At 37.8% G+C, this 27,570-nt stretch overlaps 1 protein-coding gene and 1 non-coding gene across 3 annotated transcripts in view; both read right to left on the bottom strand.

Annotated features, from left to right (window-relative positions):
• FGF12 (fibroblast growth factor 12) overlaps positions 1–19,177 on the bottom strand; it is a 593,021-nt gene extending 573,844 nt beyond the window's left edge. Inside the window, exons 1-2 of one of the 2 annotated variants that reach the window (XM_010373014.2) lie at positions 19,062–19,177; positions 18,753–18,895 (exon numbers count right to left, since the gene is read on the bottom strand). In XM_010373014.2, coding sequence (XP_010371316.1) covers positions 18,753–18,765 — 13 coding nt within the window. In that variant the 5' untranslated portion in view covers positions 18,766–18,895; positions 19,062–19,177. Of the gene's footprint in view, positions 1–18,752; positions 18,896–19,061 lie in introns of those variants that run through there. The other variant, XM_010373013.2, reaches the window with a different exon arrangement.
• Positions 19,178–21,135: 1,958 nt separating this feature from the next.
• LOC115892282 lies at positions 21,136–21,297 on the bottom strand. Its single transcript, XR_004052180.1, has one exon. It is a non-coding gene; the product is annotated as a U1 spliceosomal RNA (small nuclear RNA).
• Between the last annotated feature and the right edge of the window lie 6,273 nt (positions 21,298–27,570).

Here is a 27,570-nt window from a genome sequence, read left to right as displayed (position 1 = left end):
TTGTTGGGACTCACAAAAGGTCCTGAGAAGTACAATTTCAGTCACTAATGCCAGGGATGCAACTAATGACAAGGCTGTACTTAGAATGCAAAGAGGTGTTCAGAGCTGGCTTCATGGGAGCTGACCGAGAACGGCACACACAGTCTCTGTCAAGAAGGAAGAGAACCAGAAGACGGGTCACAACACACATACACAAATAATAATAAAGAATCATGCTGTTTCCCATTGTTCAAGAATGAGAACAACAGCTGGGCACGGTGGCTCATGCCTGTAATCCCAGTACTTTGGGAGGCTGAGGCAAATGAATCACAAGGTAAGGAGATCGAGACCATCCTGGTCAACATGGTAAAAATCCATCTCTACTAAGAATACAAAAATTAGCTGGGCATGGTGGTGTGTGCCTATAATCCCAGCTACTCGGGAGGCTGAGGCAGGAGAATCGCTTGAACTTGGGAGGCAGAGATTGCAGTGAGCCGAGATTGCACTGCTGCACTCCAGTCTGGGTGACAGAGTGAGACTTCGACTCAAAAAAAAAAAAAAAAAATGAGAAAAACAGAGAATGTTTTCTTTCTGATTTTTAGAAACAGCATAGGAATTTCTTCCACCAAGGTGGAGGAGAAACCTTTTATGCCGAACCAGATTTCCCAGGGATGAGGATTGATGACTTTCTTCCATGGACAACAGGAATTTTAGTCATATGGAATAGGATCCATTATTTAGAGGGCTCTAACAGCCTGGGGTGAGAGATGAGAGGCGTTTCAAAAGTGAAAGAAGGAAATCTTGAAGTGTGTGTGTTACATGTACATCATCCCTGAGGCTTTAGCTACTTTATGCCTTGGATATAATGAAAAGTGCTATAAAAATTAAATAAACAAAGATTTTATGTTAATATATTGAGGGCTTTATAGTAGTCACTCAATTAACCTTCTATTGTATACTTAACATGTGCCAAGTCACTGAAATTACAAAGCAGAAAGACATAGTCCTTATAGAATTAACTCAATTTACCTTCTATTGTATGCTTAACATGTGCCAAGTCACTGAAATTACAAAGAAGAAGACATAGCCCTTGCCTTCATGAAATTCACAGCCTAGAAAACAAGCTAGGACCCAAGGAACTATAGTATAACATAGAAAGAAATCAGCACTACAGGAGAGATTTGAAGGACCAGGGAAAGAAGGAATTCTTAGCAGAAGAGGATCAAGGAAAAGCTTTATTGAGAAAATTACAATCTAAGCATTTGTGGAAATAAAAAGTTAATATACTTTGGGAAGATATTATAATATCACTTTCAAGTTATATTGTGCTTTGAATGAGGAATGTAATTATTGTTAATATTATATTACTGATAAAGAACTGACAATTGAACAATATATTTTTAGAGTTCTTAGCTTCCCCATAATATACCATTTGCTAATTGTTAATTAAGTCATTAAACCATATATTTAACAGAATACATTACATTCTTAAGTGTTCACCGAAGACAACATTGTCTGCCTCTCCAAAATGTTTAAACTCTATGTTTATACATCTGTTGTGTGCTTTCAAGACAATGTAAACACAGAAATGTCTCAAAAATATATTGCAAAATGACATACTAAAGCTTCTTCCGGGCAACTGTCCCCTGAATTTGCCGGCTGATTTGAAATTCAATCAATACTAACCTGTACAAATAAAAAGAGCCCTGTTCTTCTAGTTTAAGAATGGTAACGCTGCTTTCAGAAGAAGCAATGAGAACTCCAAGCCATTCTCTCTTTATGGCATTACATGACAGAGTTTGGAGTCTTGTATCTATATCCAAAGTACAGCTCCTTCACTCACGTTACTGCTTTGAAAGAACTTCTTAGAGGTTTCTAAAATCAGTATGTCCAGATCTCTGAGACTCAGAGCCACTGATTAAAATTTCAGTCATCTCAAAAAATAATTGGGCTTTTGGGTGGGGGCCCAATATAATTTAGTGGAAAGTATATTACTATGAGACTCAAGAAACCTAAGTTTCAGTCCTGACTTCACTAGGATTGAGCCAGTTTTTCCAGATAAAATGAAGAAGCTGAAAATGACTTCCAGATTCTCTTCTGACCAAGTTAAGACTCTATTATGGTGCTAGGAAATTACTAAGTTTTCCAGTTACAAATTGGCAAGGGGATTGTTCTGGAAAATTATTGCTTGAATAGTGAGAGTTAAGACACATTTCCAATCATGAGTTTCGAAGGCAGACTTAATCACTCCCACCCCCTAGAGCCTCTAGCACTTGTTAATATCTTTTTTTTTTTTTTTTTTTTTTTTTTTTTTTTGAGGCGGAGTCTCGCTCTGTCGCCCGGACTGGAGTGCAGTGGCCAGATCTCAGCTCACTGCAAGCTCCGCCTCTCGGGTTTACGCCATTCTCCTGCCTCAGCCTCCCGAGTAGCTGGGACTACAGGCGCCCGCCACCTCGCCCGGCTAGTTTTTGTATTTTTAGTAGAGACGGGGTTTCACCGTGTTAGCCAGGATGGTCTCGATCTCCTGACCTCGTGATCCGCCCGTCTCGGCCTCCCAAAGTGCTGGGATTACAGGCTTGAGCCACCGCGCCCGGCCGTTAATATCTTTATGGTGGCATTTACCGTATTGCAAGTTGAACACTGGTGTCTGTCTTCCATGATAGCATGGAAGGTTCATGAGGTCAGTCACTTATTCATTATCCTGTTTTGCCAACGCATGGCAATATGCGTGGCTCAGGCTATGTGTCCAATGTATGCTTGAAAAGTAGAAGAACAGATGAATGAGAATGTCAAAGGTAATGTTAAAAATTTCTCTGGAGATGACCTTGGTAATTTTCTTAAGCCAGTAACTTTTTAAAGCTATTTGCATGGTGTTTTCTCAAGGGAAGAATACCTTAATGATCCTTATGCCTGACAACCTACAGTATATTGGATAAACTGAAGGAGTTGGCCAGGGCACTGCTGAGAACTCCCCAAAATGCTACATCAAGCACTTCTGAATGGAGAGCATCTTTCCACAGGGTTATTTAGTATTTTTGGATGTAAAGAGACTTCCAAGTAAGGATGAAATATTGAACACTGGCTTTTACTTTCATTCCTACTTGAACATAATTAAAAGTACAATAAATGGCATGTGTGTTTATGTTTTGCATAAATCTTTAAAGATGGAACAAAAGAGAGAGAAGACAACAGCAAGAAAATTTTAGAGCTGGAAAACCAGCTGGTGAAGGTATATTTTTCAGATCTGAGAAAGCTTAGTCCTAAGTCAGCAATGGAGAAAGTCAATAGGCAACCTAACTTGGATTGCACAATCTCCAGAAGTTTAGAAAGTGGTAGCACCAGGTTTGTCTAGAAGTGAGGTGAAGGAGAAAAGGGTAAATTATGCAAAAATGGTGGAAAGTTTGTTTTTAGGATGGTATTATAACCTCAAATGCTCTCCCAAACATCAAGCATCTAGCCAACTGCCCTCCTCAATCCCAGCAGAAGATTAGATATTTGTTCTTTGTACTGGATAGAGCAGAAACTCTCTGCATAGTGGGCAGAGTGAATACCACACTGAAAATCAGGAGATTAAGTGAAGATTTATACGGATTGACAAAACCCACAGAACTCTCACAGCCAGGTCTTTCCCAAAGAGTCTTCTTTGAGGAATCTTGGGAAACTAAGAGGTAAGACCTGAAATATGGACCTCAGGAGCTCCACAGCAAAAAGCCACCACCAACACTCTACGCTCGTTGACAACAAGCCCCGCCACGTACACAAAGCTCCCAGTCACCTTTCTAGCCCCTACACCCACTTTTAAAAATGAACAGGTAACCAAATACAAAAACATCTTCAGAAAATCTCTAAGATGAAAGGTAGAAATGAAAACAAACAAAAAGCTTACTGGAAACAGAGGTTATGGAAGGAGATTAAAACTTCTTTAAAAATGTAGATCATAAATATTCTCAGCAAAGTATTAGAAAATATCGCACCTGTGAAATAAGATGGCATAATATAAAATCAAACAAAGAAAACTGACAAATACGCCTCCTGGAAATTAAAAATCTGATACCAGAAATTAAAGATAACATCTAAGAAAAAGATTAAAAGATAAATTTGGGCCCATAATCTACAAAATAGAGAAAAGACAAAAGAGGTAGAGAATAGGAAATAAAACATATGAGAAATAGAAAACTATGAAAAATAATCCCAAATATAAACAATTAAGTAAGATTTCCAGAATACCAGAACAAAACGACAATAACAACAACAACAACAACAAACCAGAGAGTAGGAGATCATTAGGAAAATAATTTCAAAAACGAAATTATTTCCAATTTTCTAGAGATTAAAGAATTAAAGAAAATGTTCTAGAATTAAAGAAACGTTTCCACAGTAAATACACAGCATAATGAGTGAAAATGAAACTGTAAGAAGGCAAATTACCATCAATTTTCAAAACACTGAGAAAAAAAAATAGACACTAAAAGTTTTCAGAGAAAAAAAATATCGGGTATGTACAAAAAATAAGAAATCAGAATGTTAGAATGACATCAGACCAGAACTGGCAGAAAAAAAGATGTTGTAATGGTGTAATTTAAGTTCTGAAGAGAAATATTTTAAACCTAGAATTCTATACCTAACCACATGATTGTTCAAATATGAGAAAAAATGAAGATATTTTCCAATATGAGAAGGCTCAGAAATTTTACTGTGCATCCTTTGTTTTAGGAAGCTGTTGGAGAATGTATTCCACCAAAATAAGAGAGTGAACTAAGAAAGAATAATACAGAGGATGCAGGAGAACAAGAGATCCAAGCAGAGACCGCAAAAATTTTCTAGGGTGATGGATAAAGCAACTCCAGGTCCAAAGCAATGCACAGAAAAAAGTGTGCACATAGCACCCAGTCATCAGGTTCTGAGGGATAGTACTTCAAGATGAAATTGATAGAATATCTGTGCATCTGAGTGTCTTGAGATGCGATTCAGATAACTGTCAGGGACTTGAGTTAAATATAGTACAAAGTATGTAGAACGCTGGGCACATAAAAATAAGACAGTTATCAACCACAGAAAAAACAAAATCTTATGACAAAAGGAGGAGTAATCATAGTTTAATTTGTCTTAGTCATGAAAGTATTTACATAATCATAATCATGCAACTACTAAATACTGATCTAACAAAAATAACAATGTACCAGCCTTGGAAAGATGGTGAGATGGAAAGGATGCATGTTGTGGTGAGAATGTGATAAAGGGAGAGACTTGAAAGCTATTTCCTTGGTGGGACATCAATAAAAAGAGCTGAGAAATTAAGAGGTAGTAAGAAGAGAATATTGTTTAGCACATGAAGGTAAATATCAACAAGAGTCGAAAGTGATAGTAGAGAAAAAAATGGGAGAGAGGACAAGAAAGTACTATATTTCACAACATACTTTCTATAACTGTGACAAAAATAGCAAGTAAAAACAGAAAAAGAAAGAAGAAATCACCTCAAATTTTATGCGTGAGAGACTGTTTTTATATTGTTTTTGCTCTAGAAGCATTTCTGATGGAATTGAGTATCACAGGAGATTGCAGTGTGTTCCCCAGCATCCTCCCGTCTTCACTAAGACACGATTCAGTGGGGTCAGTTGAGATGAAAAGAGGTTGCTCAGAGAAAAGACAAGACTGTCGCTGCCATCTGTCTAACCGCACCTTATGGTTATTAGATGAAAATCATCTGCTGACCTTCATCTTCAAAATCTTGTTCATAAATCTTTTACCAATCAAGCTGAGACATTCCCTAGACAAGGTGCTTTCTAGGTTTCAACCATTGATCACGATGATGCAGTTTGGTATGATGTGTCTTCCCGGAACAGTTTTAAGAGTTTGATTCAAAAGCATAATCTTTGTGGAGCTGCCATACTTTACAGCACTACACTGAGCTACAACTAAAGGCACACATTGGAAGTGTGGTGCTTAAATTTCATTTAAACAATTAAGCAAACTCGAATCTGTCAGACTCAGCAAAACCCCATGGCGATGATTTTGTACCAGATACTTAAAATAATAATATCTACATTTTATTGAATGCTTATTATATGCCAGGTAGTGTGGTAAATACTTAGATTATCTTATTTAATAGTCAAAACAACCCTATAAATAGCTACTATTATTATCTCCATTATATAGATAAGGAAATCTAGGATTATGGAGATTAGGATGCTTGCCCAATGCCTTCAGCTAGGAATTAGGCAGATAAAATTCAAGACTAGAACTGGATTCAGAAACCCCTCTTTTAGAATTCTGTCTTCTCTAAAGAAGGGTCATCAGAATATAAAAAATATGCTACTGAAAGAGTGATGGGTGAGTTTGGAGACAAACGTATTTCTGGCATGAGTCTTCATATATTTAAGCATAGAAGAGTTTGAGAAAATTCATATAACACAGTTGCAAAATGCACGTATATTAGTACTTGTGTCGTTTTTACTCTGTTATAATTCTGAGTCTTAATAATTTATAGATCTTAAGGAAATAATTTTTAAGACTGACACTTTACAAAAGGTTATTTTCAAAAGGACCTTTACCCTAGAATACTAGTCTATACATTTCAATGCTAGAATTTTAGAGAGTTGAGAGCCAAAAGTGAACAGGAATGAAACTCATTGTTCCATTAAGCAAGACAAGTGTGTTAGCAGCAGAGATTGGCAAAAATCAGAGTGAAATACTGGGTCACAGTATTTCTTCTGGCCCTGACAGTGTGCTTGTACGTATGCCTCGCTTTGCACAGTACATGTGTTCTTGAAAAGCTAGTGAACAATTAAAGCTTTGTAAGTAGAATCGTATTCTAGAAGCCCTAGGAATCTAATTTTTTAAAGATGATTACAGTAATCAATGCTTTTGAAATGTAAATGAAATCATCACCTACATTACATAATTTGTAACAGGCTTCCACAATTTGCTTGCAACCTTTCTTCCTTTCTTACATGATTCATCATCTACTGTATCCCATCCCAACCCTACATGGTTCATGAGGGAAGAGTGTCAGTACTATATTCAGCACCTAAAACAGTGTCCAGCACAATAAACGGACACTGGATGAATGAACTAAGCAATCCATTAATCTTTTCCTAGTTACTACACGTATATTAATGTCTCTCTACCTTTGCATATAATATTTCACAGCCTGGAACGATTTTCCAATGTTTTCATTTTATCCCTTCTGCAACAGTGAGTTCATATGTCAACTCCATTCTAGATGTCGAATTCCTCTCTATATTCCCAAAAGATTACATTTATATATTTAGTGTAATAGGGGATAGTTTAAACCTTATCTTAGTCATTGGTTCCTGGCCTATAACACCTAGCCAGAGCAATACACACAGACAATATGATGGTAAAAGTAAATTTAATCTAAATTTTCACATGCATTGCCAACTGTCATTTCTTCCTAGGTTTCTGTTTATGCATTTCTTCAAAAGCTAATTTGTGAGGTGTTCTTGAGGTCACTAACTTCGTGGTTTTTCATGTCTAGCACCAGTGACAAGCAATGTGCATGGCACAGATAAATGGATACGTCCAAGCAGGGATCCTTGTATTAATTAATTAGCCAGTGTGGTTGTGGGTAATTCTGGGCTAATTGTCTATGTGTGATCTCACTGACTCTTTTAAGCTATGGAATTCCCTCATGAGAAGGCTATCCCTGATCCCTTATTCTGATATTTCTGAATAATCAGCAAAATACACATCTATTTCTAGATTGAATTCCCAAGTGCAAGAGAATCTTAGACTAGATTGTCTACACCAGGGTTTCTCAAAGATCTAGACTAGCAGCATCAGCACCTTCTGGGAACTTGTAGAAAAGCAAACTCAAAAGCCAGGCTCACCCTGGGTTCACTGAATCAGAAACTCAAGGGGTGGGGCCCAGTGATCTGCGTTTTGGTACACACTTAAGTTTGAAAACTGGTCAGAAAGTTGTCCTTACTCTTCTGACTGAACAAGGCAATGTTTCCTGGACCCAACCAACGACATCAACATCCCTGTTAAAATAGTCAGGTTCTTTCTTCCGAAGAAATTAGACTTCATTGTAAGCCAGACAATGGGAATAAAATAGTAAACCTATGATTTAAAAAATCAGTATAGTAATCAATTGATGTCACTGTTACTCAGTTTTTATTGCATAATTTAAAACGAGTATATCTTAACTACATTGTTTTAAACTGCATACCACAGCTGCATGGCGTTCTATGGATCCAAACAGATAAAAATTAGTGAAATAAAACTAGGCAAGGTGAAGAGGAATCTTAAGGATTTTAAGGAAAGAATCCAGCCCCATATAGAAGCAGAGAAAGTAGCAAGCCTAAGGGTCAAATACTAACAACAAGAATAACAACAGTAGCAGCTGTGATTATTGAGTACTAATTTTAAGCTTGGTTCTTTCTATATATTTTCCTCATTTGTCTCAATCTAGAAAGCGAGTCATTGTACAAATTAGGAAGCAAGGATACAGAAATATATCTTACCCAAGTTACAAAGACTAAAAAGTTGTTAGTTGTGTGTTTGATTTCAAGTCTTATGATCTTTCTACCACACCACGGAGCTGCCCAGGTAAGCAGAACAGTTTTTCAGTGTGAGGGTTAGAAAAAGAATCTGCAACCCGGTGCTTAATTAAGTCCCTAGGGGTAGAAGCCAATTTAAGGCACATAAGAGCTGTGGGTTCTTTCTTGAACACACCTGATAACAGGCAGGAAGTCCCAGTAATTCCTCAGGTCTGTATCTTACTGGCCCAGGGCTTGAGTGAGACTAAGCCTGCAGAGATGGGGTATTCTGAAGGCTAATAAAATCTGTACATACACAATGGGACTAGTTTTTCAGTAACAAAGGAAGGTTGATTGGCTTATAAGACTATGCTAAAGTATGCCTTAGGTGTTAAGTAGTGGATAAGCTCATAGACTCTGAAGCCAGTCTGCAACTTACAGCTGTGTGACCTGGGCAAATTACTTAACATCTCTATGCCTGACTTTTCTCATCCCTAAAATAGGGATGACAATAGTGCCTGCCTCATTGGGTTTTTATGAGGCTTAAGTGAGTCAATATATGTAAAGTACAGTGCCTAAACATAGTAAAAGCTGCATAAGCATTATTTCAAAAGACTCAGTTATCTTTTCAAATGTCCTTTCAATGTTTGACATGAATAAAGCATGAAAGCATGAAGAATAAAGAGCTTTTTAAAGTTTAGCTGGATCTGTTTAAATTTATAACTGAGTCCAACACCTATTACAGTTTATTTTCCCATAAAGCATAGAAAAAAAAATCTGCTTTATGGGAAAAAAACTGTAATAAAATATTGATAAAAGATTTGAAAAAGGATAAAAGTTCACTCATAATTCAATCATCATTATCCAAATATTGCCACTTTTTGTGTAATACAATCTACTATTTGTCAATGACCAAATTTTACAGTATTATAATTAGTGCATATATCCACATGTACTATTTTTATAATTACCCTTACGTCATAAACACTTCTGATTATAACTCATGTTCATAAACATGTTAATGACTGTCAGATATTTCCCTTTCTTTTATTCTTTGCATAATCAAGAAATTCAGTTTATTAACCATGAAACCCATAGACCTTGGATAACTTTCATCTGGTAGTAGAAAATGCTTCTTCTATCTAAAATGATCAGTAGCCAATCAAACATTGGAAGACATAGTTATTGGTTTTTAAATTGTTTGAAGGCAATGAAGGACTGAGTGCAATTGTTTTTTAATAATATATTACTAATGATTGAGAACTAAAGAAAATCAAACTTCCTATCAGTAATGTCAGTAAAACACTTAGCCCTTGGACTGTTTGTCATTATTCTGTTAGTCTTTCTTTTTTTTTTTTTTTTTTTTTTTAGCAAGAAGGTGCTGGTTAGGGCTGGCGGAGAGAAGAAAACCATATCCACCAAATCAACTTCACATATGACTGTTGTATAAATAAACTCATCTTAATTGTAAAGAGGACACATATGAGGGTGAAGAAAAGACGTTATAAAAACATAATGTACAATCTGCTAAGCAAAAATGCCATCAAGTTCGCCAAAAGAGATAGGAGAGAACAAGCAGCTGATCATAAATCTTTAAAGAGAATGTATCCACTGTAGTTCCTATATAAACACTTCACAAATGCTGTTTTTTCAATCCCAGAAGTGAAAAGAATCTTGCCTCTAATCCACTCTTGTTTTGCAGATGAAGAACAAGGCCATAGAAAGAAAGTCACCAGCTCAAACTGAAGATGGGGCGGGAATTAGGATTCAAATCCAGGTCTCCGGATTCCCAAGACAGGGTCTTTTCCACAAGGCCACTGCAGCCATCCATCAATTCAGACATACACTATACTGTGACCTATGTGGTCACAATCATGCTATATACGAACTTTAGCCAAGTAGCACTTTTTCCTCTGTCTTAGTGCTTTCTCACTCAGAATCAAATCAACTGCTCAATAGAGTTATAAATCCAACAACTTCAGTTGAACAATTCACAGCATTGAAAAGCTAGCTCCAACCCAAACTGAGTCCTTAAAATTTGATGTGGTAATTGTGATCATGCTGTTTTATTTTCTATAGAAGTTAAGCCTAAAGAGGATCAAGAAAGAATACAAACAAGCTTAAAATAACAATTTCTTTGTAACAAGAAAATAAAAATCAATAATGGGGAAACCGAGTTAAAAAAAGAGAGAGGGAGGGAGAGAGAGAAAGAGAGATCGAGATTTAGTACTTTGAGGTTCATCCATGGAATAAATAGAGGAACCATAACCTGATCCCAGATCTTCTAGCATTTAACAGGTTAGATTAGAATAATCTAAGTAGTCTGTTAGATTAATCCATTAGAATATTAGTTATATAATCTGTTTGTTTTTTATGCTAATACAAATCAAAGCCCATAGTAAAAAAAAAAAAAAAAGGACTTATTTCGTCTCATCTTAAATTATCTGTAGGCTTGCAAATAAAGAGTGATTTACATGGAAACCTTTATCTTGATACATAGCAAGTATTTCTCTTTTAAATCCCAGAAGAAAGAAAGAAGTAAACCAAATTCAATTTTAAATAGTGCTAGAAATGTTGAAAATAGTTTGAAATGAAAGAAAAGCCGTTAGATAACATGAGTAAATAGTCTAATTTTAAATTTTCCAGATTTAAACAGTTAGAATGATCAGATAATAAATCTTATATAATAGTCTTGTTTGTAGAGAATCTAACCCCAATTTATTAAAATATGTGAAAGAGACTAAGGGCAAAAAAAAAAAAAAAAAAGAAAAAGAAAAGAAAGAAAAACAGCCCAACACATTTTGAAGCAGGAAGCATATCTAGATCTTTCAGTTTCCAAGTATCTGAAAAGAAATTTTCCAATGTGCCTGTGTTGAGGTTTGGTCAGTCTGTTTGAGTGCCATCAGTACCGCAGGATTCGAGGAAAACCTGATTGTTTCACGTGGGGGATAATTGTAGAAGTGAGTGAGGTAGGGAGACACTGGCATTGCTGCCTCCTCCTGCCTGCTTGTTAAAGGAATCTTTGGTGCGTTTAGTTATCTTCTGAATGGCCTCTGAAAGTTTCTGGATTCTTTTTCTGCAGTCTAGTCCCTTTGGGCTGCTTCTCAGGCTAATGGCCAATCCACAAACAAGAGAGAAACAAAAACCTAACCACAGAATGGCAACTTCCCTTTACTTCTCTCACGTAGTTTAAAGTCCCACTTTTAATTATGTGTGCTTTTTGAATCATTAGTCATGGGGCTTGTTTCCGGTAAAAAGCCAGGCAGAGGTTGCACTAAAGAAAAAAGAAAAGATCTGTGAAGGGGCAACAGGTGTCCTTTGGGACTTCTGCCTAGGTGCCATCAGTGGCATCGCAGCAGTTAAATACCACGGCCTCCTTGGGTGGGAGTCTCACGTTCCCAAAGACAAGGAGACAGGGACTATTTCAAAAAGTAACTGGAGAGACGAGAAAGCTAAAATTAGAACTATTGACATAGATCCTAAAAAAATCCTACCGTGCTCTGCATGCAAGGATGCTAATAAGGAGATGAGGAAGAAGATGCTGGGGAAAATGGCATGTCATCTTAGCCTCAAACTCCTGCCATCTATTTTGCATATCTATTTTCAATCCCAAGTCTGTAGTACAGAAATGAAATCTCTCTTCTACACACATTCTCTTAACTCTAAAGAGGGTGATAATAACAGACAAGGCCCAGGCAGTAGGAGTCCTACAGTGCTCTTGATAAAGAACACATGTATGTGTTAGAGTTTCATAGTAACCATCTTGGAGCTTATCTGTGGATTCATAATTGAGGATGTACATCCTCATCACCTGAGTGCTTCTTAAATATCTGAGTTGCAGGTATTACAGGATGTTCAGTGGTTCTGAGATGTACCCCTGATTGAGACCATTGTTAGTGGCCAGAATTTACACAGTTTATGTTTTAAATCCATCCAAGGTGTAATACTTGGCTCAATATATCTCCATCCCCAGACCCATAAGATGTTATATAACTGCCTCAAAACTAAGTCTTAGCAGAATAGAGACAAATTCAGGTGCTGGAGAAGTTACTATTAAAACTGTAGAATAAGCACAAAAGAAATCCCTTTTGGTAAATTTAAGTTTTTGTGGGAGTTAATGAAGATGATTTATTGAGTGTCTATGCATGTACTTGCTGCTAAATCTACCAAAATGGCAGAGGACCAATTTCTACCATCCAGGATCTCACAGTCTAGTGTAAAGACAGACACAGTTAAAAAATGATGAAAGTCAGATTATAGTTCTAAAGAGTTATAAATACTTTATTAGCATGAGTTTAAAATCATAATCATGATATTATGGTATGGCGCTTAGGATGGGTATAAGAATTCTTATTTTGCAGAGAAATAGAGGTAAGATGAGTTGCCTAAGTCATTTAGTCTTTATGAGTCTTTGTTTTGTTATAAAATAAAGTTAAAATGCCCAATAACAGGGTCTTAAGGGAGATTGTATATATTAAAAGCCTTTTGAAAAAGTACAAAGTGTTTCGTGAACGTTATTTATGGGTGCAAATATGTGACAAATCAGGAAACCCAAAATTAACAGATGCAATAAACTCTTATTGGTCACTCAGTAGCACAAAACACCATACCTAATAAGGTTGGTACTTCAAAAACTTAAAAGCATAAAAGAACAAGGATAAGGGAATGCTAAGTAGGTTGACCTCCCCCAGACCTATTACTGAGGCTAACAAGCCTCATAATAATCTAAGGCAGGAAACAGGTTAGGCAGGTAGCCAGCTAGGCGGAATAGCTTTTACAGTAGGTACATAGCTTGAGTTCAAATGTTCTCCCGCACAATAATTTTGTTTAAATAAACCAAAGGGGAAACAAAAGGCAGGGCAGGAATTATGGCTGTGGAATGTTAACTGCCTCTTTGGAGCTCATTAATCACTGTAAGACTTTATATTCTAGCCCCCCAGATAACCTACTAGAACTCTGAAAGATTAATGGAGAAGACCCATAAAATGTTAGAAATCAACAGCTCTTAATCCTGTTCATATATCCCTACATTGTAAGCTTTTAGAGGGCAAGTCAATAAACTATTTATAACTCTGTCCCCCGCACTTAATCATGTGCCTGGAACAATGTGGCAACTCAGTATTTTAAATTAAATGAACTGGACCCCCTTTGATATTTAAGAATTTTGATACCCGGAGAGGAAAAGATTCGTCCAAATTTATACCATGAGAGCTGGAGTGAGAAGCTGTATTTCCTATGCTCAGTGACTACACATCATGATTTTACTGAATTATATTTTAGTTATCTCACTATACTGGCTCAGTCTTTCATTATTGTTGTTGTTATTGTTTAACCACAAAATAGCTCTTCTTAAAACCACTTTCCAGTTCTGATATACTAATGATTGCATAGACATTTCCTTTCTCCCCTGCAGAGTAAATCATCCTGGCTTCAGAGAAATGACTGTTCTATATCTTAAGTGTGTTGGTTCATGGCCCAGACTGAACTCGGATGGCTGGTATGAAATCTAGAACAGAGAATTGAATCTTCCTTGGGAATACATGTACAGGTCTCTCTTGAGAGAGCAAGTCAAGTTACTCCCTTCCAAGTTCTGGAATCATACTGATGTTTCTGGGAGCCCTCCTGGTACCTAAATTTCCTGCACTTCTCCCAACTTACAATCATCTAGATCCATGAAGTTGGCCTAAAAAACTATTTAAGGCTATCCAACGCATATAATCTGAGTCCCCACTATGCAAACTAAAATGTTCTACCTGAGATAGACACCTAGGTGGTTGCTGGAAAGTTAAAGGCTCAGATTTCGCCCACAAGAAGGTTAATATAATAGTGAAGCTAGAAGAGTGAAATTGTCAAGATCAGAGATTGCATCTTAGTTTTCTTTCACATTCTCTGAACTAGGCACATGGGGTACATATCAGATGCTCAGTAAATAGTTGTTTAAATAAAAAGCACAAAAATCACAATGTTGATTGTAAGAAATGCACTATGTGAGGGACACACAAGTACTTAGGTCATATAAAATATACCAATAAAATATGTGGCAAGGGACATGTCAAAGGAATCTCAAAAGGGTTGAACAGAGAAGTATGACAATAGAAAAGGATAAAGCTATATTTACTCTGTTTAGAAGTGCCTTGATTTAAGTAGTCAAATATCATCACATTACCATGAGTTAACAGCAGACTTTGTCAGGAGCTTAACATGAACATACAGAATAAATATTTAAGGATAAATGGGGGTTGAAAGTAAGTGATTGGAGGATGAGCAGCAAGGGTATTTAAAAGTAAGTTTGTTTTCTGATCTAACTGTGAGACATGCAGTTTCTTTTTCATTTCATTTTTGTTGTTTCCAAAAACAACCAGAAGACTTAGAACATGATCCCATATCCACGAGCCTTCATATTTATTAGTCAGATAATATCAAATCTTCTCTGCTGAGGTGCCTGGAGTGGTGTCATTCATTCTCAGGTACAATCAGTTCCCCGAGATCTACACCAGTGCGTCTGAAATGTTAAGGTGCATAGAAATGACCATTAGATTTTGTTGAAATCCAGATTTGATTTGGTAGATCTGGAGCAGGGACTGAGATTCTGCATTTCTAACAAAGTCCCAGGTGATGCAAATGCTGCCGGTCTGTAGACCACCAGTAGTAATGCCCTACATCAGTGGTTAACTCTGGTCATCCATTAGCATCACTTGGGAGTCATTTAAAAATACTTATGCCAAGATCCCACCCCAGAACTAATTAAACCCAAATTATTAGGGGTATGGCCTAAGCATCTTTACATTTGAAAAGCTCTACAGGTGTTTCTATAGGTAATACACCAGCGTGAGGCTGGAAATCTACCTAGACAAAGAAAAGTGTGATATAGGTGGGGGTCAGTGGGAGGTGAGAGTGTGTGTGTGTGTGTGAGAGAGAGAGAGACAGAGAGAGAGAAGAGGAGAGGAAAGTGGGGGGAGAATAGAGGAGAAAGGAGGAAAGAAGAAAGGAGGGGAGGGAAGGGGAGGAGAGGAGAAGGGCTAGAAAATGAGAGAAGAAAAGAGGGGAGGGGGGAGAGGAAGGCAGAGGAGAAGAGGAAGGGAGGGAGGGGGAAGGAGGAAAGGGAGGAAGGGAAAAGGGAGGGAGGAAGGAGGGAGGGAGGGAGGGAGGGAGGGAGGGAAGGAAGGAAGGAAGGAAGGAAGGAAGGAAGGAAGGAAGGAAGGAAGGAAGGAAGGAAGGAAGGAAGGAAGGAAGGAAGGAAGGAAAAAAGCCTCTTTCCTCACTCTAAATCTTGCTTCTCAAACATTAATGTGCATACAAATTACCTAGGTATTTTGTCAAAATTCTAATTCTGACTCAATAGACCTGGAGTAAATATGGAGATTCTGCAGTTCTGAAAAATTTGTCTGCAAAGCACATTTTGACTATCAAGAGTCTAAATCAGTGGTTTTCAAACACTGCTGTACCTAGGGACCTCTAACGGAAATATATATGCTTTTTTCTTCCACCCCAATATTTTAATTTCATTGGTATGGGGTGCCATCCCAGGATGAGTATGTTTAGAAAGTATGTCAGGTGATTCTAGTGTACAGCAAACTTTGTGCACCAGTTGTCTAAATACTAAACATTTTAACTCATTTAAGAATCTCAAGCCCTTAAGATATGCAAGGCACAAATTCCATCAGAGCTGCTCGGACTGTGTACCAACCCAAAGCTTTGAGACAATGTTAAGTACATGGTGCACAAAAATCACTGAAATTAGATCATGAATTGAACCTCAGGTCAATTGATTTATGTTCCTCTCTTCTTTATGGTGTATGACAGGGAGTGATGCAAAGTTGTAAATAAGGAAGCAAAAATAAATTGATCTTATTTGTAAATAGCTGAAGTTCAACTTTCTGGACTCTGGACAAATGCTCTTAGAAAGGTTTTCAAATGCTAGAGGTAATGTGAAGGTTGTCAAGTGTAGGCAATGGGATTCAAGACTAAACGGGCCATTAGATCGGGGTATGGGATAGAGAACTCTGGAATCCTCAACTGAATCATACAATATGACTCTATCTTTAAAGAGTTTCTAATAGAAAAGTATTATATATACATACATTAGGGAATGTCTTCCTAGAATTAGATTTGAATCTGTTGGGGGAAGAACGTTGTACATGGCAGCATAAAACGTGAAAGATGCACCAATTAGAGTATTGCACCAATACACGTTCCTCTTAATACACTCTTTTTGACTGGAATAAAAATTTCAAGTTAGCTACCATCGTTAGCTGTGCCATTTGCATCAACTTAGAAAGTCAGGCCAAGGTATAAGTAATTAGCCATTCTTAATCTGATTGCCAAGCAGGTAATACAGCTTCATTAAGAAAGTCCAGGAACTAACATGCATAAAGACTTTCATCATATTTTTTTTCAGAGGCAATTATGGGACCTCGGCAAAATGACCACAGTGTTGGCCTATGGCAAAAGTCTTCATTGTCTTTGGATCAGTGCTGTGATTCACTATATCACTGCTGTCTGGATTGACACAGAACTTCTGAACTGATTCTTTTTGGATATATTTCTGAGATTCTTTCTCCTTTCTGAACTCAAAAGACTGAAAGAATAGCTAGAACTCTGTTAGCAATCTGACCATTAAACCACCTGGAATGCTGAGTGACACGTAGCATGTTTTATGGGCAACGAAGGAAAATAAAAGATTACTGCCGAGAGATACTGCCTCTTTTTATGATTGACCAGGAATTAGTATATACATTGGAGGCAAAACTGTTACCAAGAACCCTTGTCAAATAAGTAAATTTAGTGAACAAATACCAGGTGTCATCGAAGCAAGAAAAACTGTTTCATAGTAAAATGATACTCTTTTCCTGTTGTTAACCTTATGTCCCAGAAATACTTAGTCAACTAGAATATTACGAACCTTTACGTGTTAAGGACTGGCTTTTTATTTTAAAATGGAGTTTATAATAGAGTTAATAATATATGCCTCAAGTATATTTATAGACATGGATTCTCTCATATGTGTACATCATTGTCAGACATGGAGATGCCCATCAATGTATCATAAGAATAATTTGCCGGAACTGAAAATTGCCGGCTAGTCTTAATCCATGTTGATTCAGCTCTTTTTATACTATACATGCTTGTCTAGGTTCAAGTACTTTAAATCTGCCAATTAAATACTTAAAATACTTTATTGAACATAGAACTGCTATCATTCAACACTCCAGTTTCATTAATCAGCCCAGAAATAGATAACTCACCACCATTCTCTGATCCTGAGTACATTACCACAGTGACTGACATTCCGGGTTTAAAAATAAAATCTTGTTTCAAATATAGCTTCCCGAGTTCTGGGTAATGAATATAGTTTCATAAAAGTTGACATCATTTCTTCTGATTTCACCAGAATTAAATACATCCAGTATGCCTCCTGGATATCTGACCACCATATCACTCAAGGCTCTCACAACCTGGTGGGCGTTTTAAGGAAAAGGAGAAATAGACCTGCATAGATGGGGTTAAATCCAAAAGATATCTAATCTTGTGATTAGAACACTCGTTGTGTTTATGTGTGTTCAATATGCCATTCAGAAGTTGATTTTTACAGTTCATTTATCAGTTGGTATATATACATTATGCAGATTTGCTTATGAGGAGAACATTAAAATATACATGTCCAGAACTAGTAAATGCATTATGCTTGGAAACCAAGCAGTACTCCCATACACTGTTCTTCTTAGAGGTCAGTTCTAACGCATGCTGTTCCAAATAGACCCAATTTCTCTGCTGATATATATTCAAAATGCAGTAGGATGTGGTCATACACACCCAGAAATACCATCTTCATGAGGTGGGGGTGGTGAAATTCAAACATTTTTTTTTAGCAATGCATTATTGGATATCAGATACAAACGTGCCTGTCAGCAATTCTAAAGCAAATGAAATAGATTTATCTGAGTCCATCCATTATAAAGAAAAGATAATGCTTTACCAACACATACCTCCTCCTCCTCCATTTTGGGGGGACTCCCCCCACCTCCCCCCAAAAAACTCATCACACTTCACTACGCAACTGATGGAGTATTAAACACTGTCTTCCAAGCTGTGGGAGTTAAAAAGAAGTCGCCTTCCTGCCACACTTCCCCAGTACTGCAACGGACATAGCATCTCCTCCTCTATCGACCTAGTATGATGCTCGCTCCCCAAGCACTGCAGTCCCCTCGCCGAGGATTGCCTTGGCCACACGCACATGCAGCGGGAAGTCCCCCGATAGGGACAACCACATACCTTTGCTCTCCATTTCGGTCCCTTTCGAGTGCTGGGAAGTTCAATGGAAGTTGGCCGGAAGATGTGGGCCCGCTTCAGATTCCCAAATCTGGGAAGCCAATCTGATGATTTCGCCAGTACTTCCTTCCTTCCCCTCAGGCTTCCTGAAAGATGGGATTTCTTAAACCTTGAAGCTGCAATCAGCCACCAAAGGACACTTAGGAGCAGCAGCAGATTGCCTCTACAGGGGATACGTTGCGACGCGCATCTGATATTGAAATGCATGCACGGTGCCCGCCTAGATTTTTTTTTTTTTTTTTTTTTTTTTACCTGGGTCTGGAAGCTGCAGGCAGGAGCTGTCCTCCGAGCGTGGTGCTGCAGGTGTAGTGACAGATCATCCCACTTTGCTCTCTGGATGTACAGCAGATTTGCATGGGCGCTGGCACGCATGCGCAGGGCGTCCCCCCTCCCCTTTTCACCGCCTCCCGCTCCCCCGCCCCCTTCGCCTCGCTCCCCAATACGGACCTCAGTTATCCCAGCTGAGGAGCTGTAGCATTCGGTCACAGGGAAGCGCTGCTAAAAATAAACGCCGGACCGGATTTTCCTCTGCAAACTAGAAAATGGATTGGACTGGTACTGCGTGCATCAGGACGAATTGCTGAAGTCTTAGAGGAGGCTAGTGTCTCCAGGCAGGGTATGGTTTTATTCAGAAGGCAGAGAGGAGAGATTTACGAATCGTTTTTAATGTTCACAATTTGGGTTTCTCTTTCTACTTGCTGCAGTAACTTTCCAGCTGTCTGCTTCCCTCTCCTCTCCTCACTGACTTCACATTGCTTGCTATATTCCTGTATGTGTTTTGTTTTGTTTTTCGAGAGTGGGGTGAGAGTACTTATGGAACTGTCAAAGGTTAATATTCTCTCGCTTCTTTGTTACTCAAACTCAGTGTTTTCGTGCCTGCCTCCACCTCAAAACTGTTCCATGAGCAGGCTCCAAGGCTTCTAAAGTTCTTTAAACAAAGCCACTGAGGATATTTTGAGGTGCTCTTTTTAGCTTTTTTCCAACAACCTGCAAGAAGTCCCCAAAGGTGGGGAGGCGCCTTATTGATAATAAGTACTTCCAAATGCAATACCTAATCATTTTTGTGAAGTTGCAGGGATAGAATATTTTTCTTGTACAGAGCTCTAGAGGAAGATGCAAAACCAAAAATCTCTTGAAGTACTACCTTCATATTAAAATAATTCTAAAGCCCACACTGTATTTAGTTTCTATGCAAAATGTTTAATAGGAAAAATCGTGTTGGATTTACTACTTTTATTTTTTATTTTTTCAATAGTCCAAATTTTCCTGAGGTGATCATCTCTCCTTGAGAATAATAATCTTATTCTCCAGAAGTCCAGAAAACCCTGTTATCTGGAATGGTTAAGGAAGGAGATGTGCAGATTCGTCACATACTCTAGTTCACAAAAGATCCTTCCACAGTAGGCTTCTAGTTGCAATTTTCAAAACATTGAAATATAATAAAATGTACTGCCAACAAGAAACCTGGAGTTATCTCTAATTTAATCTTTTTCTGGTGATTCAGAGGGCATCCTTTGATTTTTCCAATGCCTTAGGGCCATGATTACAAATATTAACCATGGATGGTTCAGCCACACATGGACATTATTAGTGGAGGACTCCCACTAATGAACTGCTGTGGGTCAGCAACACCTGAATCCATTCAGCATTTAAGAGTATCAGATTGCAGAGGCCACAACCTAGGGCCTACTAATTTTTAGGTTCTCCAATTGTACGCCAAAGTATGTTTGGAAGAATCACAAAACTCAGGATTTCTTTTCAGTGTTGAATAGGCTTAGGAAGTAGGCTAAGGGTAGGAGTAGTGTTCCCCCTTAAGAACAGCAGCCTATTTCATTGAGATAAATAATTTCTGCTCTTAATACTGCACCCCATTACATGCTCATTCCTTCTCAAAGGTTTTAGAATAGGAGATATCTTTAGAATGCATCTCTGTGTACTCTTCATATTTATTCTTTTACAGATGGAGAAGCTAAAGGCAGGGGAGGAGTGGCACATGATAAGAGTCACATGGTGAACCAGATCTGGGTTCAGAACCTAAGCGTCATACCTCAAAGGCAGAGGCAAGCCATCTAATCCAGAATACTTTTTCATATAACTGCCTTCCCATTATCTACAGTGAATAAGAATAGGGAGAACCTTCTAGTTCATAATTTATCATTATTTTTATTCATAATTTTAAGAACCCAGATGCTTTATTAAATAGAAAGCAAATCAAATTTAATGCAAAATTTGTGGTCTGACATTCAAGATCTTTCCATTCTTCTCCAAGCTTAACTCCTAGACATATTATCCTAAACAAACCTCAATATTTTCCTTTTGTGTAAACCAGGAGAAAGTGGGATCACAGACCCCCACCACCACAAATTATGCAGTCTAGTTTCCCACATGTGGGGAAATTGCAGGGGTCAGCACATCTGGAGTACAATGGATAAACCTTGACTGAGAAAACTACCTTCTTGATCATAATAGCTCCTCTGTCAAGATTTTTCTTACCTTTGCTTACATAATCATTGCTGTAAGATCTTGACCTCTTCAAACTACTACCTACCACAAGTGTCTACAAATTCAAATCTTATATTTTCCTCTAGATTCAACAAAAACTCCATCTCCTTTCTACAGTCTTCCCTGATACTCTCAGTCTGAAAATATTCTCTACCAAGAACACTGATGATCCGCTCACTAATGGTTCCAAAACTGGTGTTTTACTTTTCCATCACTATTTTCTATTCTGTATCAGAATAATTTATGTATATATCTTGTTCCTTTTTCCCACTCTTTTTTTTTTTTTTTTTTTTGAGACGGAGTCTCGCTCTGTCGCCCGGGCTGGAGTGCAGTGGCCAGATCTCAGCTCACTGCAAGCTCCGCCTCCCGGGTTTATGCCATTCTCCTGCCTCAGACTCCCGAGTAGCTGGGACTACAGGCGCCCACCACCTCGCCCGGCTAGTTTTTTTTTTGTATTTTTTAGTAGAGACGGGGTTTCACCGTGTTAGCCAGGATGGTCTCGATCTCCTGACCTCGTGATCCGCCCGTCTCGGCCTCCCAAAGTGCTGGGATTACAGGCTTGAGCCACCGCGCCCGGCCCCACTCTTATTTTTTAAATGGCCTCCTTTTTCTTTCTTCAGTATAGTCTACAGAGTGTCCTGAATATAGATAACAATAAAAATGTTTCATAAATTGTAACATTTAGCATAAATGTTTTTGTGTACTTTACTATGTGACATTAACTACACTCACCATGATAACAAAATGATGATAATATTGACCTAACATTGCTCAGAGCTTACTATGTGCCAGGCACTATAAGGATTCTAAATATTTTAATGACTATTATCTTTATAAAGCTATATGAACATGCAAATGGTCAACAAATATATGAAAAAAAGTTCAACAACACTAATCAGCAGAGAAATGCCTATTAAAATCACAAAGAGACATCATTGCACCCCAGTTAGGATGGCTATTATCAAAAGACAAAGAAAATAAAGCACATGCTAGTGAGGAAGCAGACAGAATAGAATTCTTATGCACTGTTGGTGGGAATGTAAACTAGTACAGTCACTATGGAGAACAGTATGGAGTTTTCTAAAAAAAAAAAAACTAGAACTACCATATGATCCAGCAATCCCACAACTGGGAATTTATCCAAAAGAAAGGGAATCAGTATATCAAAGAGACATCTGCATCCACATGTTTATTGCAGGACTATTACAATAGTCAAAATATGGAATCAACTTAGGTGTCCAACAACAAATGAATGCATAAAGAAAATGGGGTACATATACACAATAAAATATTATTCAGCCATAAAAAAGAATGGAATCCTGTCATTTGCAGCAACATAGATGAAATGGAAGGACATTGTGTTTGATGAAATAAACCTAAGAGGCCGGGCGCGGTGGCTCAAGCCTGTAATCTCAGCACTTTGGGAGGCCAAGACGGGCGGATCACGAGGTCAGGAGATCGAGACCATCCTGGCTAACACGGTGAAACCCTGTCTCTACTAAAAAATACAAAAAACTAGCCGGGCGAGGTGGCGGGCGCCTGTAATCCCAGCTACTCGGGAGGCTGAGGCAGGAGAATGGCGTGAACCCGGGAGGCGGAGCTTGCAGTGAGCTGAGAACCGGCCACTGAACTCCAGCCCGGGTGACAGAGCGAGACTCCGTCTCAAAAAAAAAAAAAAAAATAATAATAATAATAATAAAAATAAACCTAAGAAACAGAAAGTTAAACACCACATGTTCTCACTCATATGTGTAAGATAAAAGAAAAAGTTGATTTCATAGAAGTAAAAAGTACAACAAAGGATAGGAGAAGCTGGGAAGGGTAGGGGGAAGGAGGGAGAGATTTATAAAAGGATACTATATTACAGATAGGTAGGAGGAATAAGTTCTAGTGTTCTATACCACTGTAATATGGTTATAGTTAATAATTATATTTTACATAGTTTAAAATTAGCAGAAGGAGGATATTGAAGTTTCCCAACACAAAGAAATGATCAATATTTGAGATGATGAATATAATAATTACCCTGATCTGATCACTTACATTATATGTATTAAAAGTCACTGTTTACCCCATGAATATGTACAATTATTATTTGTCGATTTAAGAAATAAAATAAAATGTTATGAGATTAGAACTATTATTATCTCTATTTTAAAGATAAGCAACCTGGAGCACAGAGAGATTAAAGTATGAATAAAACATGATCTTTGCCCCACAGAAGCATAAAGTCTATTGAAGATGATAGAAACATAAACGATTTTAAAAGCTATAGTAAGGTATAAGACAGGTTGTCACAGGTGGAGTAGGAGGTGCAGAAGAGTTGGCAGTCAGCCTGAGGGTTTCAAGAAAGTTTCCTGGAGGAGACACATACAGAGCCAGTTCTTGAAGTCTGAGCTTCACAGCGTTGGGGTATGAGTGTGGGGCAGGGACCATGTGAGAGTGCAAAAGTACTTTCAGACATAAGAAGTTATTATCATTTTCCAGGTTTCTCTACCAGATGTGAATCTCCAGTGTAAAAGAGGAAAGTGGAGGGAGGCAGAGAAATGCTTAGTATGGGTCTGGGACCAAAGCTATAAAACTCCAGAGTACATGGGAGAGATCATCATTATATCTTCATCTCACCTAAGTTTTCTATCATACATTTGAATAGAGAAACAGTAGAGCATAGTGAAAAAAATAGATTCTGGAACCAGACAGACGTGGGCTCAAATACAGTTTGCTTGTTATTACTTACTGTAACATCTTGGGTAATTAATGCATTTGGTTCCCATTTTTTTAATCTGGAAAAGTAAGTAATATCTTCTTGTAGGCAGAGCTGTTGTAAGGACTGACCATAATACTTATAAAAGCGTCTAAAATACTGGTCACTCAATAAATTGTACTCACTATTATATATAGGGCTTTGGATCCATCTAAGCTAAGGATTAGAGCTGGAATCCCTGAAAGTCCCCTCCTTTTTAATAAGAAAAGGGTCTAATCCCCACATCCCAAAGTGGAAGGATTTAAAGGAAGAATTGCTTCATAAAAGTGTTGATGAAACATAATTTGATCTAGTTATGATGAACTCACTTAATGATAATCCTGGAATAGAGGAAATAGACTAGTAGCAATTTGCTATTTCAAAATGCCAAGAATTAGGTGAGACTGGGTTTCTTGTATTTGGGGTGAATGTGCATTCTGGTTTTCCCAAAATGTTCCCTTTTTATACTTATTGTCACAACATACTTTTAAAGAATGCCCCCTTTGCCCATCAAAAACAGTTCTGGCTCCAACAATAAATTCTATGACCGTCTACCTTTAGTTCCTACTAGAATGTACAGAAATAATGTAAATGATTGAAACTAATTAACAGCAATGCATTGCATTATAATTAACTATTTTAAAAGCCTTGCTAAAATGCCAAACCAATTACCAGCCCACATACAATTTTTCCATATACTCAGGCTGTTTGTCCAGAAGTGCTGAATGTAAACTGAGAGAACTGTGTGACCATTTATTTATGCCCAATTATTTTCTTACTGTTCATTTTTTATAACTAATATATTTTATAACGTATTTTATATGTACAGAAAAGAAATGTTGGCCAATTGTATGGACTTTTTGGTGATGATATTGAGGTCAGCTCACCTCTAGAAATGAGTACTCACTCTAAGATGAAACAAATGGTCAGCTCAGTTTCCACTGAGAGTGTCAGTTCAAACTGTCACCAGAATGTAAGCTCTACAAAAACAAGGACTTTGTCCGTTTTGGTCACTGTTGTTTTTCCAGCTTCTAGAAGAGTGTGTGATACTTAGAAGGTTTTATTTAATATTCATTGAATAAATGAATGAGTTTAATGAGATAAAGCTTTTTTTTTTTTTTTTCAGGGCCATAAAGCCAATTCACTTGGCAACTGAGAAGCATCAATCAGCAATCCTTGAGAGCATAAACTAGGTCATAAGTGACCTGCAAGAAGCAGCAAGATCACCACGAGGCAGGAAGTCAGTTAACAAATGTGCTCAGTGCTTACTCTTGGGCAAAGACCATAAATAGTCAGTCCTACATTCGGTTTTCTCTGCACTTGAGTTCAGGTATTCCTCTTAAGCAAGCTAATAGGTGGGCCATGCCTTTGCAAACAAGCTAGGAGGCTGGAAGAAATTAGTCATAGAAGATGAAAGAATAGGAAGATTAAAATTTCAAAGCACAAGAAGAAGATGGATTGACGTGGCAAAACTATGTGAAAGTGGCCACGCTGTAGAAATTAGAGAGAGTCCCTCAGAAAGCAAACATGTCTTGATTGCTTACTATGTGCAAGGTTCTCATTCTCTTCCTTGAGTGAGAGTGAAAGAATGGTCTTCCTAAAAAGGCAAGGTCACATGATAAAGCTTCAGTAAAAATGGTTCAATAAAAATGGTTCAGGTTTCAGGGAAGGAATGAAGGTAAGGAATAGTCTGAGAAGACAGGAAACGACAGAAGATGCAGGTCATCTGGGTATATTTTTCCATGGAGTTACCCATCCACACAGTCTAACATTGATGTCTCTGGGTGCTATTAAGTATCTAAAGAGACTTGCAGAGTCGTGTAACAGAGTAATGATGCATGGGTAAGGCATCTGGAAGCCAACTGACAAACATTTTTTACATTTCTTGTTAAGGACTGTCTCCACTTGACGATATTAGAGATTTATACACAAGCTATCAACTGACAGTTTCGAGGTCCATCTGTTACACTGGCATAATGCCCACTTAAAATGTGGTATGCCAATTTCATTAATGTTTAGGTTTTGAGTCAAAACCTTAATCAGTCAAAATAGGATACTAGAAAATAAAACTTTTCAGTTGATTGTCTCTTTTCCTTCTAGGGATAAGAAATAACCTGGCAATCTAATATGCAAAAGTCACTTCTTGAATCTGCTCAGGATCAGTATGAAGACCAACCTAGTCTTTGAGTTCTGGTGCTAAGAATAGACCAAATGTACATCAAAGTTTAGTCCAAAGAGGCTTCATAAAAAATGCTGCATCTAAAGAAGGTGGACATTTGACATTTCCTCATCCTGTACTCCTCACACCCTCCCCTCAAAATTCCAAATACACGGATGCTCAATCTTTTTGTAATAATAGCATACGAGTATTCAGTCACAAAAAAATTAACAAAAGTCCATCATTTGTTCATTTACTGAGAAGCTACTATGTGCAAGACACTAGTCTAGGTGCTGGGATACACCATGAATATGTAGACTCATAATATGTACATTTATAATTTCACGGTTGGAACGAACTTCATATATCTTGTAGCCCAAATACTTATTAAACAAAAGTGAGAAATAAGACCCATTAGGAGGGAGGAGAGGGACAACTTTTCTCAAGTCAAATAGCAAGTCATAAACAAGACTGGAAGTAGTCTGCTGATACCTATCTCATTACGGCACTCTCCATGCAAATTTGTATACATTCTTAGGTTGGAGGACTAGTCCTATGTGTGTTGTACTGCAAACCATTGTTTCAGAAGTTTATTTATCTCACTTAGTAAATACATCCAGAAGTTCTTGTTGAGGGGCTGGAAAATGGTAACTATATTAAATGTGTCGCTGCCAATAAGAAACCTCCACAATATGTTCTACACGATGCCTGATAGAGGTGATACAAGTGTATTGTTCATGCGATAAATAATAACAAAGCTTTGTTTTATTAGTAGTGCTCTTACTTGATGAAAGATCTTTATGGTTTATGTTTATATTCAAATCTCAATTCACATAGCGACTGCGGCTACCCAGGGAAAGTGAAATGCAGAAATGAAACAATTAGCTATGCTACTGGTTCCAAAAACCCTGCTTTTTAAAGGGGAGGAAAAGAGTAATGAGTAATTTAGCCAACTAAAATTAAATAACAGCAAAAGAATGCAATAGCATAGTGGACCCCACAGGTGTATTAACACAAGGGTAATATCAGCAGGGACCTGGAGGTTCACGACTAATTGCTGATAGTACCGATACTCTGCAGTTTAAAAAAAAAATGACAAATGGATTTGTATATCTGATAGTTTTTTTAAAAAAAGTATTTTCCACAACTTTTTACATTTTTTTTCTCTAACCATTTGCCCTAGCAAGGTGACTACAGGACTGTAAGGGAAGCAAAGAGTTATAGTTAGAGGTGGAACCAAGACTGCTGTTCTGCCCACAGTGTTCTCTTGTATACTAAACTCTAGGCCTAGGGTTGTGATAATATGATGCTGATGCTGCCGGCCCCTTTCCGTCACCTAAAATCTGTCTCAGTTTAAA

This window comes from Rhinopithecus roxellana, chromosome 1 (genome assembly GCF_007565055.1).
Source record: "Rhinopithecus roxellana isolate Shanxi Qingling chromosome 1, ASM756505v1, whole genome shotgun sequence".
Lineage (NCBI taxonomy): Eukaryota > Metazoa > Chordata > Mammalia > Primates > Cercopithecidae > Rhinopithecus > Rhinopithecus roxellana.
This window is presented reverse-complemented; position numbering and strand designations above follow the sequence as displayed.